This window comes from Ammospiza nelsoni, chromosome 6, assembly GCF_027579445.1.
Source record: "Ammospiza nelsoni isolate bAmmNel1 chromosome 6, bAmmNel1.pri, whole genome shotgun sequence".
NCBI classification, from domain to species: domain Eukaryota; kingdom Metazoa; phylum Chordata; class Aves; order Passeriformes; family Passerellidae; genus Ammospiza; species Ammospiza nelsoni.
This window is the reverse complement of record NC_080638.1, coordinates 11696711-11710962: the sequence shown is the minus strand read 5'-3', so window position 1 is coordinate 11710962 and position 14252 is coordinate 11696711. Positions and strand designations below refer to the sequence as shown.

Here is a 14252-nt window from a genome sequence, read left to right as displayed (position 1 = left end):
AACTCTTTCCCTGGCAGCCAATGGGAAGGAGGGGCCGTGGGGGGCGGCGGGCGGTGATTGGCCGTGGCGGGGGGGCGGGGCCGTGTTTGAACGGCGTGCCGCGCGCGCGCGGCCGTTGGCGCTGTAGCGATGGCGGCGAAGGCGGCCGCGGCGGCGATGGGGTATGCGGAGCTCGCGGCGCGGACGATGGAGCTGCCCTCAGAGGGCCACCAGCGTCTGGCCCAGTTCCTGCGGCAGGAGGACGAGACCGATATGGTGTGGCTGGATGAGATCTACGAGGAGGCGGTCAAGATGTTTGTCAGGTACCTGCATACCCCGCTAGGCCCCGGCCCCTACCGGCCGCCCTTCGCGCTGATCCCGCCTTGATCTCCCCTTCCTCTCTAGCAACTACAGCGAGGAGCTCGAGCTGATGCCCAAGACGCCGTCGCAGAAGAAACGGCAGCGGAGGAAGCGGCTGTCGGCCTTACAGGAAGAGCAGGAGTCCGGCAGGAAGCGGTGAGGGGCGGCGGGAGCGGGGTGGGGGAGCCCCTGTGGAAAGGGGGAGCGCAGGGGGTGTCCTCGGGGCCTGGAGAAGGGAGGGAGCCCGTGCGAGGCTGAACAGACCGGCTGCCAAGGGTTCAGGGAAACAATGCCCTCCACGGAGCATGTCCTGGCGATGCTCTGCTTTGTCCAGGGGGAGCTCCCCTTCCTTCGTCCCGCTGGTGTTAAAGGTCTGGTTCAGACCCTGTGTTTGGGACACTGTCGGCCGAAAAACATTGGATTTCGATTCTCCCGAGAAGTGCTTTTATTGTTGCCTGCTTCTATGTCCCCGTGTTTCTGTCTATTATCTTTCTGCTTAAAATCATTGTATCCCTCGATTGCTGTCTGCGTTAGCTGCTTTGTGTAGCCCTGTGTCTTCTGGGCCCAGCCCAGGTGTTTTGGCTCCTGCCTGTCTGTGCACGGAAGGACTCGGGGCTGTTCCTGACTCCTGTTCCCATCTCACCCACTGTTCCTGTGATCAGCCTCTCCAGGAGGAGGAACGGCAGCAGCAGACCATCTGTGCGATCTTCTCAGCGACTCAAGAACAAAGAAAACCTGGAACTCAGTAGGGCCGAGGCCAAGGAGGACTCTCCACTGCAGCGTGTGACACGGGCCCGGGCTGCAGCCTCTGCCATAAGCTCCAAGGTGGTTCCTGAGACCCCTACTGCCCTGCAGGCAGCAGGGAAGGATCGCTGGGTGGAAGCTGACCATGTTGGTACTGTAGTGCCTCTCCAGAGGAGCGGGGCAAAGCCGGCAGAGCTGCTCCCCACGGGCTCAGGGAACGGCTCTCCCGAGGAACACGGTGCTCTCAAATCACCGGTGGTGCCCACAGCCCCTGAGCTGATGGTGCCCTGTACTCCCGAGCCACAGGCAGGCAGGGCAGCCAATGTCACCGTCATCCTGAGCCCGGGGGCAGGACTGAAGGAGGGGGATGGCTCCCCACGGGACCACAGCCAGGCCCAGGAGCCCTCGCAGCCCCGGAGGAGCAGCCCGGGGACTCCGACCGGCTCCAGGCTCAGCCGCCGCTCCGTGCGCCGCAGCCTGATGGGGAAACCCTCCCTGAGCCGCAGGACCTCCCTGGCAGAGAAATACTCCCTGGCCAGCAAGAGGGAGAGCATGATCCGGGCATCCACCGCCAAGGCAGCGGGCAAGAAGAGGGCCACTCAGAGGAGATCTGTGTTCTCCAGCTCTGTGGATGGTGAGTTTGGTGTCATAGCGGGCATTCTGCTTCCTGGGTCTTCAGTGTGGGGTGGCAGCTGAGCTTCCAGGGCTGCAATTCCTCATGGAAGGCCTCCCTGGCTTTCTGGAGCCCCCTGTGAGCACAGAAACCCAGATAGCTGAATTCAGCCTTGTAAATCACCTGGGAGGTTACCCTCAGTGTCTCCATTTCAATGTAGCTTTAACCATTGCTGATTTGCTGTGAGAAGTTGTTAATCCTGGAATCCCAGGATGGTTTGGGTTGGAAGGACTTAAAAGATTACCCAGGTCATTCCAAGCCCCATCTAACCTGGCCTTGGATGCTTCCAGAGATGGGGCAGCCACAGCTCCTCTGGTCTGCTGGTCTTCCCATTTCTGTGGGGACAGCTGGCAAAGCTGAGAAGGATTTGGGGGGCCAAAAGGGATGATGGATTCTCCTAAAGCTCTTCCTGTTTCCTGCAAGATGAAATTCCCATCAGTTCCCTTCTCCTTAGCAGGATCTGGCTGCTGGTTCTGGAGTTTGTTTGAGATGGGAAATTTCGAGGATGGACTTCATAGATTAAAAGTCTCCCACAATTTTACAGTTGGTGGCAGAGGCAGATTTAGGCTAGGACAGTCTCATCTAAACTGCTGGAATTATTAAACAAACAAGCTGGAGAGAGACTCTTCATCAGGAACTGGAGTGACAGGACAAGGGGAAATGGGTTCACACTGAAAAAGGGGGAATTTAGATGGGATATATGCAAAGAATTCCTCTGTTTGAGGGAGGCGAGTTCCTGGCACGTGTTGATGGAGATGCTGTGGCTGCCCCACCCCTGGAAGTGTCCAAGGCCAGGTTGGACAGGGCTTGGAGCAACCTGGGCTAGTGCAGGGTGTCCCTGTTCAAGGCAGGGGGTGGGACTGGATGAGCTTTAAGGTCCCTTCCCACCCCAACCATTCTCTGATTGTTGATTCTGTGGTTATTCATGGCAGGTTCTGGCTGTGACAGAGTTCCTGAGCTCAGTGCAGCAGGGCCAGCTGGAATGCTGGCTTGGGAAGCAGCATTCCTGCTGTAAATAAGGCTGGCTCTAACTGCTCTGGATGTCCAGTCAGGTCCCTGCACATAAGCCTAAGACCCTTTAATGCCAGCTCATGGAATATCACCCCGAACTCATCCATAATTGAAAATTGCTTTCCTGCACCGGAGCTGCTGGCCATGTTCCTGCAGTGCCACCTGGGTGTGCTCCCGTGCCCCACCCTGCCCCAGGGCAGGACAAACCCTTCTGCAATGTCTGGAGCTCCTTGTCCCTCCAGATCCTTGGCTGCAGCCCAGCCTTACAGCTCAGGTGTGTTTTTTCCTCTCCCACAGCCTCCAGCTCCATAAGTGTGCCAGAGGATGAGGAAACCGTTGTCAAAACTGGGTGAGAATGCTTTTATTTATTTGTTTATTTATTTATTTATCCTCACTACCCTGCTTGCAGGACTTTTTCACTGCCATTCTTGGTGTAAAATCCAAGTGGCTTCCCAGTTTCCTTAGTTTTGCTAAGCACAGCCCCTTTTGTCCTTCTTTTTTTTTTTCTAGGCCTCCTCCTGGACCCTCCACCCCCTCCAAGCTGGTAAGACTTGGGCAGGGATTAAAAGCATTTGTGCCTCTATGGATTTGGTAGAAAAATGTGTGGACTTACTGCTTATTGGGAAATTTGGGAGCTGTGACTGTGGGTTGTCAGACTTTGTAACCTGTCCCCATGGCAGTGAGTGAGGAAGGCACAGAGCATCTGGCTTAGAGTGCAGGAGCCCATCTGAGCCTCTGTGGTTCTGGTACTCTGACTAGGGAAAATCTTAATCACAACATTTCAGAACCAGCAAAACCAAAACCAGCAAAGTTTTCTTTGGGAAATCAGCACATGGCTTTGGGTGCCGGTGTTCTGTCAGAAGGGTGTTACAGGCTTGGATGCTTGCCAAGACTTTGTCATTTTCCTAAATCTGTTGAAATTGTTGCACACCACCCTGAGCCTGACCTCAGGGTTGAGTCCTGCTTGGTTCTTCCTTCTTAACCTCTTGCTAGAGATCATTGTGTGAAGATTCAGTCCCCAAACTTTACAGATTAAAAAAACTTATAGTTCAGGGAAGTTTGGTCCAGCTGGTGTCATGGTTTGCACATTGTATTTTTTAAGCTTCTTTTGAGCTTTTGGTCAATCCTGCAGGTAATTCAGCACTTGTTAGTTTGGACTCACATGGAAATTTGTGCATATTATTGAGGTCAAAACCTTTTTCTCCACAATCCTCACTGAGAAAGTAATGCTGGGATCATGTCAGTGTTTAGTCCAGAATAAGTTTCAATGAGCAGAGCCTGAATTAATGGAGCAGAGCAGTGACCTGAAGCACTTGTGAAAACAAGGAGAGCTATTATGGGTGTGCAGAAACTCCCAAGTCAGTTTTTCTAGGCCCTGCAGAAGCAATTGGGGAGGATGGATTCTCCATCAATATTCTTCTCTTCCCAGTGCAGCACTGTGAAGTGCTGACCAGGAGGCAATGCTGGTGCTGCTAGGAGAGAGCAATTCCAGAACCATAGCCCATTATCCCAGCAGAGCCTAAGTGCAGCACTGGGTATCCCATAACAAACAGATAAATCATGGAAATGAGCCATTTGCCTGCTGTCTCCAGGCTCCCCACTCATCCCTGCTCAGGGATATGGGCATGTTGGCTCTGGCCAGAGCTCCAGCAGCACAGATTTACAGCTTGGAAGGCTCCTGGCCTTAATAGTTGATGAGCTGGTTGAGTTTAAGCAGTGCAGATGCTCGTGTTAATGTCCCTGCCTCTCCTGGTGATGCAGCATCCAGGGCTTTGCCAGGAGCTGGGTTGGCATTCCCTGGTAATGCCCCTGTCAGAGCCACCCCACAATGTGAACCAGGAACAGTTTCCATGTGTGATTGTCCTGAAACCCCTTTGCTTTTCCCACAGGAATCCCAAAACCCTCGGATGTCCCTTCGCTCCCACACAATCAGCAAACACAGGCAGCCCCAGGAGCAGAACAGCAGTGGTAATTCCAGAGGGTTTGAGGGCAGCACTTTGGGAAGTTATCATTTTGGGAGGCTGGCTGGGAAGCTGGAAAGATTGACTGGTTAATTTGAGAGCTCACTTTGAAAGATTAATTAATATTTGATGAGCAGGGATTTGTTTCAGACAATTAGCAGCGAGAAAACTCTGTGCTGGAGTTATTTCCATCCTGGCAAGTGCATGGAGATGGTTGTAATGAGGCTGGAGGGTTGTGGGAGGCCCAGCTGAGCTCTGTTGCTGAAGCTGTGCAGAACCCAGACAGATTTAGGTAGCTCTGCTTTGTCTGGAGTTTCCAGGTGGGAATGGTGCCATGTGAGCCAGGTCCTGCTGTGCCCACTCCTGCAGGTAGTTTTGCTGTTCAGAGAGCTGCTACATCCCTTCTCTGCTGTCAAACCTGTGCTGGGGGGATTTTTCCTGCTAGAACTCACTGTGTACTTGTTCTCTTTCAGAAAACAACTTAAATAAGAATGGGGGGACCCTGGAGCCACCCCAGAGTGCCAGGTATGTCCTGGTTGGAAGTGTCTCAGGCGGGCTGTGGTCCTGTTCCAAACAGGTTCAGTGCTGGGATGTTGTTCACTGGCCTTTAGTATTTGTGAAACTTCTGCAAATAAGTTTTTCCTGCCTCCATGATTGTATGATTTAATTTTAATTTTCTGTTGCATTAGGATTTTATTTATTAGCTAACTGTGCATGCACAATCTTGGAATCACAGACTGATTTGGGTGGGTAGAGACATTAAAGCCCATCCAGTGCCACCCTCTGCCCTAGGCAGGGACACCTTCAACTATCCCAGGTTGCTCCAAGCCCCAACCAACCTGGCCATGGACACTTCCAGGCATGGGGCAGCCACAGCTTCCCTGGGCACCCTGTGCCAGGGCCTGCCCACACTGGAATCTCTCTCAGGGCCAGGATAGCTCATGGCCCTTTCCAGCCCTGACCTGGAGGCACGAGGAGGATTTGCCTGGTGTGTCTCACAGCCTGTGCTGTCTCACAGGAGGAAGCCAAGCTACAAGAGAGCTGTGGATGAGCGCTACGACCACCAGCAGGCAGAGGAGGGAGGGCTGTCTCCTCTGAGAAAAAAGACCCTATCCCCAGTCCTCCCAGCCAGCAAGGTGAGATCCTTGTAACCCTGGAATGCCTGACCAAGACGCTTTTTTACCCAGTCCCACTCACACTTTGCTGTTTCTCCCACAGGTGGTGCGTCCGTTCAAAACGTTCCTGCACACTGTGCAGAAGAACCAGCTCCTCATGACACCCAGCTCTGTGGGGAGGAATGGAGTCATAAAATCCTTCATCAGGTACAACACCCCTCTCCAGGCTGATCCCAAGGTAAGAGGAGGCTCTGCTCTAAGCCAGTACACGGTGGTTTCATTAAGTGCCTAACTTAAAGCACAGCTATGAGAGGAGCTTTGCAGCCCATTTGAAACTGAGTGATTTGAAGGGCTCTGTTTACACTTAAATAAATAAAATTGTGGTTAGTCAGCTTACTGAAGAATTCCAGTTTGAACTCCAAGCTTTATTCCTGCATCATTCTCCCAAGCTATTGGCAAGTAATAGTCAGAGATGAAAACTGGGGAACAGAAATCGAGTGGATTGTGAATGTTGAGTTGTATTGATAACTGAAGCCAGGTCTCCTTTTCTTAGTCTGGCCTGATCCCAGGTCTCCTTTCTAGGACTTCTCTCATGAGTAAGATTGAGCAAATACCTCTTAAATTCAAACCTTGGAGGTTTTCCAAACCCTTGAGGCAGGAGGAAACATGAAGCTGTCCTGGATGTGAGGCCAGTCAGACAACTGCTGGTGTCCAGATGGAGCAGGCATCAGTATCACTGATGGATCCTGTTGGGACCAGCAGCACACCTTGGCTGGCTGCAGGCAGGTGCTCCTGCACTACCCCAGGGAGCTTTCCAAGGCCCTGGTTTTCCAAGGCAGGAGCAGTTTGGGAGGGAGGGATTTGAGAGCTGGTTTTAGACAAGGGTGTACCTTCCTGGATTCACTCAGAGCCACGCTGGAAGCCGTGTGCTAAGCAGGAATTGCGCATACTCCTGATACCCAACAACTCACCTGCAAAGTAGGCAGCTCTAGGGCTACTTTCTCCTTGCAGGAGAGCTGAGAGGGAGAAAGATGGGGGCAAGATGCAGGAATTGGTATTCCTGCATCTAACAGCCTGATGGCAGAGCTTCCTAGAGCTCTGCTCAGAGGCTGGCTGTGCTCCAGCAGGTCAGGGAAGGCCACTGGGAAGCAGTGAAAGATTCCAGCTTCAATCTCACTGGGCCCCTGCTGATGTTAGTGTCAGTACTACAAAGGAGTTAATAGGATGAGAAAAGAGTCTTGTGGCTAGAGAGTGCTTCCTCTGCTGCTGTCAGTTTGTGGAATGATTTAGGTTTCATTCCAGTGCAAGCAGCTCCCCCTCGGGAGATTTTCCATGTGGGAGCTAAACATAACTAAATAGCAGTAGAGCAATAAGATATAATTGTTAGTTTTATATTAACCAGTTTGGATGCTGACACCACCAAGCATTTACAGCATGGAGCCCAGTGTAAGGATTCCCATGGATAATGCCTATGCTGATCTGTGGGTCTGTGCTGAGACCAGGCCTGCTTGGGCATGGAGTGGGTTGATGTCAGTCCATTTGCTGTGGTTGTAGCGGTGGCTGGATCTCGCTCCCCTGGCTGACAGTGTGCTTGGGCTGGGTCAGGAGAATGAGGAGAAAGCCCCTGGTTCTGGCTGCATGCCAGAGCAGGCTGGGAGCTCTGGAGTGCTGGTGGTTCACCCCCAGAGCGGGTCTGGTGGGAGGTGCAGGCGCCAGCGGGAGCTCAAGGTGTTTCCTGGAGCTCCATCTGTCCCTGCGCTCGCCGCAGGGAGCGGGAGCCGTGCCAGCCATTAGCGCTGCTTGGTGGCTCCTTTGCACCAAAAGAAAGCACGGGGCTGCCTGCCTGCAGTCCCTGAGGATGCTGCCTGGGCTTCCAGAGCTGTGTGTGCTCCTGTTCCAACACTCCAGCTTCTCCTCTTGCTCCCTGAGATTCACACCAGTGTTTTCTTTGCCTTTGTCCATTCATGACCAGGTCACAGGCTGCCTGAGCTCTGCTCCAGGCTGTCACCATGCCTGCAGCTCCTGGCTGTCACCTCTGGGCCCTTGCCCAAAGCAGCTGAGGTGGGATAGAGCTCTGGCCAGTGGGTACAATGACATTCAATTCCCCTCAGGAGAAGGAGAGGCAGAAGCTGGAGACTCTGCGGAAGAAGCAAGAAGCTGAGCAGCTGAGAAGGCAAAAGGTGGAGGAGGAGAGGAAACGGCGACTCGGAGAGGCGAAGCTGTGAGTAGATGTGGTCACACTGCTCTTGGCACCTGTAGGTTCCTGTGTCCAGGTGTTTTATCTTGCAGGAACTGTGCAAGCAACAGAAACTCCTGTGGACACAGGCAGTGTTTGTCCTTGGGGTACCCCTGGAGTGCTGATACAAAGCATTCTACATGACTGCCCTTGCTGCCCACTGGTGCAGCTTTTTGTCTTGAGTCCCCACTTTCTGACCAGCTTAAGCATGGCTGATGCTTAAATGAATGTGGAATTTGGGCCATTGAATTTCCTGCTGTGTCTCTTGTGCTGAGCTGGGGGGAGCTCACCTGGCTGGAACACGCTGGTGAGCCGGGCTGTGTCCTCAGGAAGCGTGAGGAGCGCCTGCGCAAGGTGCTGCAAGCCCGGGAGCGGGCGGAGGAGATGGAGAAGGAGAGGAAGAGGAAGATTGAGCAGAAGATTGCGCTCTTTGATGAGAAGAGCGAGAAGGTAAAGCCCCTGCAGAGCTTATTTGGGACATTCAGTAGCCACTGAGGCAGTTGGCACCACAGAAATGTGCTCTCTGGAAAGAGGGGCACGGAGGCTGCTTGGATTCCAGAGGCTGAATCAAAGAGTAGTTGAATAAAGAACTTTCCAGGGCCCTGATGATCCTAGGGACAGCCTTTCTTTGGCTACAGCAAATGGCAGCTGAACTCCTGTTTTTCCATAATCAGGAATCTAAATGGGCTTTATTAATGCTCTGGTAGATGGGAGAAGGACTTGCAGTAGCTAAAGGTGGCCTAATGGCCCCAAGGTTTTATTGCTGCTTTTCCCAGCTGACTAATAGCTAGCTGGACAGGGGAAAGCAAACATCCTTCCTCCAGAGCATTCCTCAGATCCCAGACTTCCAGGCAATTTGTGCAGGGGCCTAGTGGTCATCTGTCTGCTTTAATTATCCCCAGCTGCCTGTCTGGTTGCACAGCTCTGAGGTTATATTCCAGTAGTCAGCTCTTCCTGGGAAGGAGCAAAACAAGGTCATTGCCCTAAATATGACCTTTTTAAAACAGACCACAACAGGAGCACAACCACAAACCCTTGGCTGCTGAGGGAAAAGGAGGCAGGGTTTGCCCTGTGAGGGGTCCTACTGTGCTGTCCTACCTGAGACTGGGTCTGTGTGTGCTCCAGGTGAGGGAAGAAAGGCTGGCAGAGGAGAAGATCAAGAAGAGAGTGGCTGCCAGGAAAATGGAGGAAGCTGAGGCCCGGCGCAGACAAGAGGAGGAGGCCAGGAGACAAAGAGCTCTGCAGCAGGTCTGTGTGTCTGTTGTGTGGGCTTGTTCTATCCCACAGGCAGAGCTGGACAGGGCATCCATCTACCTGCCTTGGGCACTGGGAATTTACCCCCAGGATGTTTCCCTGCTGTGTAGGATGGGAATTTGGGTCAAGTGAGAGGTTCCTGGTGCTTCCCCTGGAGCCTGCTCCTGCCAGGTGAGTGACTCCTGCCTGTGCTTCCAGGAGGAGGAGCGGCGGCGCAGGGAGCTGATGCAGAGGAGGAGGGAAGAGGAGCAGGAGCGTGCCCGGAGGATCGCTGAGCAGAGGCAGGCGGAACTGGAGCGGGAGAGACAGCTGGCTGCAGAGAGAGAACTGGAGAGGAAGAGGGAGCAGGAGCGGATCCAGGCAGAAAAGTAAGGCAAAATCCCCATTTATGTACCAAATTCTGGGACGGGGTTGAAGCACAGCCAGAGCAGAGGGCAGGAGTGGAAGGCTGGAGCAGCAGGGAGCTGCAGTGACCTGGCAGCGCAGCTCTGGGCTGCTGCTGGTGCTGAGCTGCCAAGGAGGAACTCTGGGCTCAGGGATGTCAGGGGTGTGGTGGGGAGTGCCTGAAGAGCTGTAAGCCAGGGAGGGCCCTGGTGTGGCTCTGGGAGTGAGGGCCTGTGCTGTGCTTCCCAGGCTCCGGGAGCAGCAGGAGAGGGCTGCCCGCCTGCAGAAGGAAGAAGCGGCTGCTAAGGAGAGGCTCCGGATGGAGATGGAGAAGAAGGAGGTGAGTGATTGATTTCTGGGAAGGGATGGAGCCACATAGTCTGGCCTCAGCAGCTGTTGCTGTTGGAGCAGCTCAGCTGGGATGCTGTGGGCAGCCCTGAAGACCTACTGGGACTCTTCTGAGCAGGAAGTCAGACCTGTGTGGCATGGTTATGGTACCATGGGGAGACTTGGCCTCTAAATTTACTGTTTACTAGTCTAGAAGGAGGCCAGGATCAGTAGCACAGACTTCTGCAGGTGGTCAGCTGGTTTCTGGTTTTTATAGCCCCAAGATAAAGTCAGCAGCAAGTTTTCCAGGGTGGGAGGCCTTGGCTTTGTCAGGGAAAGGCAGCTGATGGTCTGGCGTGGGGGTCAGTGTGTTTGTGCCCTTCTGAGGAAGGTGCACCATGTCCCAAGTGCTCCTCAGCAGCACGAGGAACAGCTGTAATGAGGTGCTTGGATATTTTGCCTGCCACAAAGATGGGTGGCTGGGTTGGCATTGTAGTCCCTAAGGGTAATCCTGTGGGTGTCACCTGGCAGAGGGAGCAGAAGATGCTGGCTGAGAAGAAGAGGCAGGAGGAAGAGGAGAAGAAACTGTCAGAGGAGCAAAAGGCCAAAGACAATGCCCGGGCACCACTCCAGGAGAACAAGGAGGTAACTGGGGATGGATCCTTAGGGGTGACAGCAGAGTTCAGTCCCAGCACTGACCCACTCTTGCCTCGAGCTGTTCCACCCTCTGCTTTTATCTGCCTTTGCAATAACACAGGAATTCTTTAAATCCTGGTTATCTAGGGTTGACTGTGCATATTTCAATGACAGAGGCAAGGGAAGCAGGAGGGATTGGACAGGATTCCTAGCTGTGGGTAAGACAGCAAGTGTTGGAGCTGTCTTAAATGCCTCTTAAATACCGGAAGGACCTCGGGGGCAGAAAGTGCTCAAAGTTTTATTTCGGGTCAAATTTGGGAACAGGCACAAGGTGGCAGCAGAGCCAAGTGGAATGGTGGTGCTTTGGCTGCGGAGAATCCTGCGGGTGTGTGTTCATGTCCTGAGCATTGACAACAAACAGGGGGCTCTTGTCTCCTTGCAATGCTCAGAATCTTAATCTTTAAGTGCAGGACCAGTGGGTGGGAGTTCATGTCACTGGACACAAAGCCATGAAGGAGGTCTCTGGTGGGGAAGGACAACTGTGTACAGCTCTCCAGAGACTCACTTACTGAATGAAAATAGAATTCCTGCTGAAAATTTCCAGTTGAAAAAACCTGAAATTTGCAGTTGAAGGTTTTCTCCTGCCCTTACACTTTCTGCCTGTGCAGCTCCCATTAGTGTGAGCTCGATTTGGCTGACCTGGTGGGCAGGTTCTCTGTCCAGCAATTAGCAGTTTTACATCATTAATCAAGCTCAGAAGTTGAGTTGCAGAGTGTTTAGAGCGTGTGACTCTGCTCCAGCAACATAAAACCTCCAGTTAACCTTGGCTTGGCTGGAGTGGAGCTCTGTTCTATTAGACCCATTAGATTCATCTACTGCTGTGTGCTCATGCCACAGATGGCAAATTAATCAGCCTAATTAAACAGGAGAAGGCCATGCACAGCCATCATTGGGTCACAACTTTGGAACTTGGGTCAAGCTCTCAGGTCCAAACTTGAGACCTGCCAGACTCAGGGTTTGCTCTGAGGTGACAGAGCAGGAGGTGCGGACAAGCTGGTCCTGCTGTAGCTCGGAGCCTGATGATGCTGCTGCACCCATGACCTGTGGAATGTATTTTCCTTCTAGAATTCTCCTGCCTGCAACTCGTATGAGATGACTCCTCAGAGCAAGAAGGAACTCAAGGTGCCTTTGACAAGCTCCAATGACTATGGGATGGACCTGAACAGCGATGACTCAACAGATGACGAGAGCCAGCCACGCAAGCCTGTCCCTGCCTGGGCCACTGGTATGTGTGTGTGGGGGATGTAGGGGGTTCTGTGTGTCCAGGACCCCCAGCAGACTGTGGGAGCTGCTGTGGGGTTTTGCCCAGCTCCTCCTGCCTGGAGGAGTTTAAAGTACTCCAGCATGAAATGAGTACTGGACAGGAGCTTGGAGCAACCTGGTCTAGTGGAAGGTGTCCCTGCCCATGGCCAGGTGTTGGAACTTGGATGAGTTTTAAAATCCCTTCCAACCCAAACCATTCCATGATTCTATGTGGAATGTGGAATCAAGGGCTCCTCCACCACTTGGGGATCTTATCACAACGTGATGGGGGACAAATGCACAGCTAAGCTGCCTTGGGGTGGTGAGAGATGAGCAGAGCATGGACACACCACATACAACAGCCTACACAGCGATCCCAATGAACAAAACTAACACAATCCTCATCTGTTCCTGCAGGGAACCTGCTCAGCCAGGCTGTGATCCGGCAGTACTACAACCCCCCTGACGTGGATGCGCTGTTTGGGGCCATCCCCAGCCCCAAGCTGGAGGACATCTTCTACAAGAACAAGCCCCGCTACTTCAAGCGCACCAGCTCGGCCGTGTGGCACTCCCCGCCCTCCGTGGCGGCCAAGCCAGCCCTGGGGCTGCCCTACGGCCTCAAGAAGCCCTGAGGTGAGCACAGGTGTGCAGCAGGTGTGCCTTCCTGTCTCCAGGTGAGGAAGGAGTCACTCTTCACTTTAATATTTAGGTTCTAGCATTGAATAAATGGCAGCTTTTCCTGGGTTCCTGCGGCTCGGTTTGCGGGGCCGGTTTCTGTCAGGCCAAGCCACGAGGTGCTGCCCCAGGAAGTGTCTCTCTCGTACCCTTAGCTTGGAGCTGGCATGGACTCAGACCTTCAGCGGGTGAGGGGTGTCACCTGAAGCTGTGGGATCTCCCCCCCTCTGTCACACAGGCCTGGCAGGCCCTGCCATTCCTCAGTTGTACGTCTGTGCTGCCCTCGAGGTCAGTGACAGCCAGGGACCACTGCACCAGGGCACAGTCCGGCCTGCTCCACTGCTCTTCTCAGGAAGGTGTTCCCAGGTGTGCTCTTCATCTCCTGCAATCCCAAAGGGATTTGTCGCTCTGTCCCCACCTGTGTGGCAGTGTCCATCAGCTGGGCACAGCTGACGTTGGCACAGCTGGGGCAGGAACACCGTGAGGGTCTCAGTGACGTTCTGCCAGAGATGACCAAGGTGTGACCATGTCCCCGAGGACCCGCAAGTGTGTGAGCCAGCTCTAGGCCTTGATAGAAGAAACTCTGCAAGGGTTTTGGCAGATTTTTTTTTTGTTTCTCGGTGAAATTCCATCTGTGAGGCCTGATGGGATTTGAGAGGATGTTTTTAACCTTAATCCCTTTTGTTCACCCTTGGCTGTGACTCAGCATCAGCTCGTTGTCTCAGCCTTTTAGCACTTCCTGTTCAGTGAGCCACTGCTAACCGGACTCTGGCCAACCCAATTTCATTGAACCAAAACTTCCAGATCAGCCTTCCCATTCCAGGAGTGTGTGGTGGTTTAGTTATTCCTTCTGCACCCAGCCCAGCTCTGTAAAATCCTTGTAGATACTGTGCTTTGTGTGAGGGGACATGATCCTGTCTGTGTGTCTGTAGCCAACGCACTGTTTGCCAGTAGATATTCTTCAAAACAAAACAAATTAAATTTTGTTTCTAAGTTTTTAGAAGTTTTGTATTTTAATACACTGGTGTCTGTATGCTGGGGCTGGTCTGTATGTGCAGATCTGTATGTTGGAGTGTCTGTGCTGCTAGGGTTGCTCTGTAGATCCAGGTCTGGCTATTGCTGTCTGTACCCATGGAGTGCCTGTGTTTCCATTGGCTGTCCTGTGCATCCAGGTCTGTATCCCTGCGACCGCCATTTCTTGTACAAAAGCTTCTGAGTTGGCCAAAAACTGTGTGATAAAGTGAGTTTTATCATCTCTGGGCTCCTCTCAGCTTTTTGTTACAAAAATTGAGGGTTTGGAGTCTGTCTCTTTTGTGCTGATTCCTTGAGGCAAGAATGTCCTATCTGGGGAGAACTTCTGATCTCCTATGGAAGATCTTAGTCCCTGTGGGTTCCCCAGCACTTTGTAGCATCTGTGGAAGCTTTTGATTTTTAAGGCTGATTTTTGGAGGCTGATTTTTAAAGTTTGGGGCCCTTGTGGCTGTGGGTCCATTGGGGACATTGCTCAGTGCCCAGCCCCTGTCCCTGTGCTGTCAGCCCAGCTGCAGGTGGGACCCCATTGTGTGCAGGGCCAGCTCCCACCCCCCAGGCACAGA

The 14252-nt window shown here is 53.1% G+C and overlaps 1 protein-coding gene across 1 annotated transcript; it reads left to right on the top strand.

The window, feature by feature from the left end:
- Positions 1–120: 120 nt before the first annotated feature.
- INCENP (inner centromere protein) lies at positions 121–13912 on the top strand. The gene is made up of 17 exons (XM_059474309.1): positions 121–302; positions 385–495; positions 1002–1717; positions 3065–3116; positions 3278–3311; positions 4657–4735; positions 5202–5253; positions 5747–5864; positions 5947–6081; positions 7955–8064; positions 8409–8529; positions 9205–9327; positions 9532–9701; positions 9967–10057; positions 10576–10689; positions 11806–11965; positions 12400–13912. Exons 1-17 carry the CDS (start codon positions 130–132, stop codon positions 12612–12614), a joined length of 2574 nt encoding a protein of 857 aa, XP_059330292.1. The 5' UTR covers positions 121–129; the 3' UTR covers positions 12615–13912.
- The last annotated feature ends 340 nt before the right edge of the window (positions 13913–14252 follow it).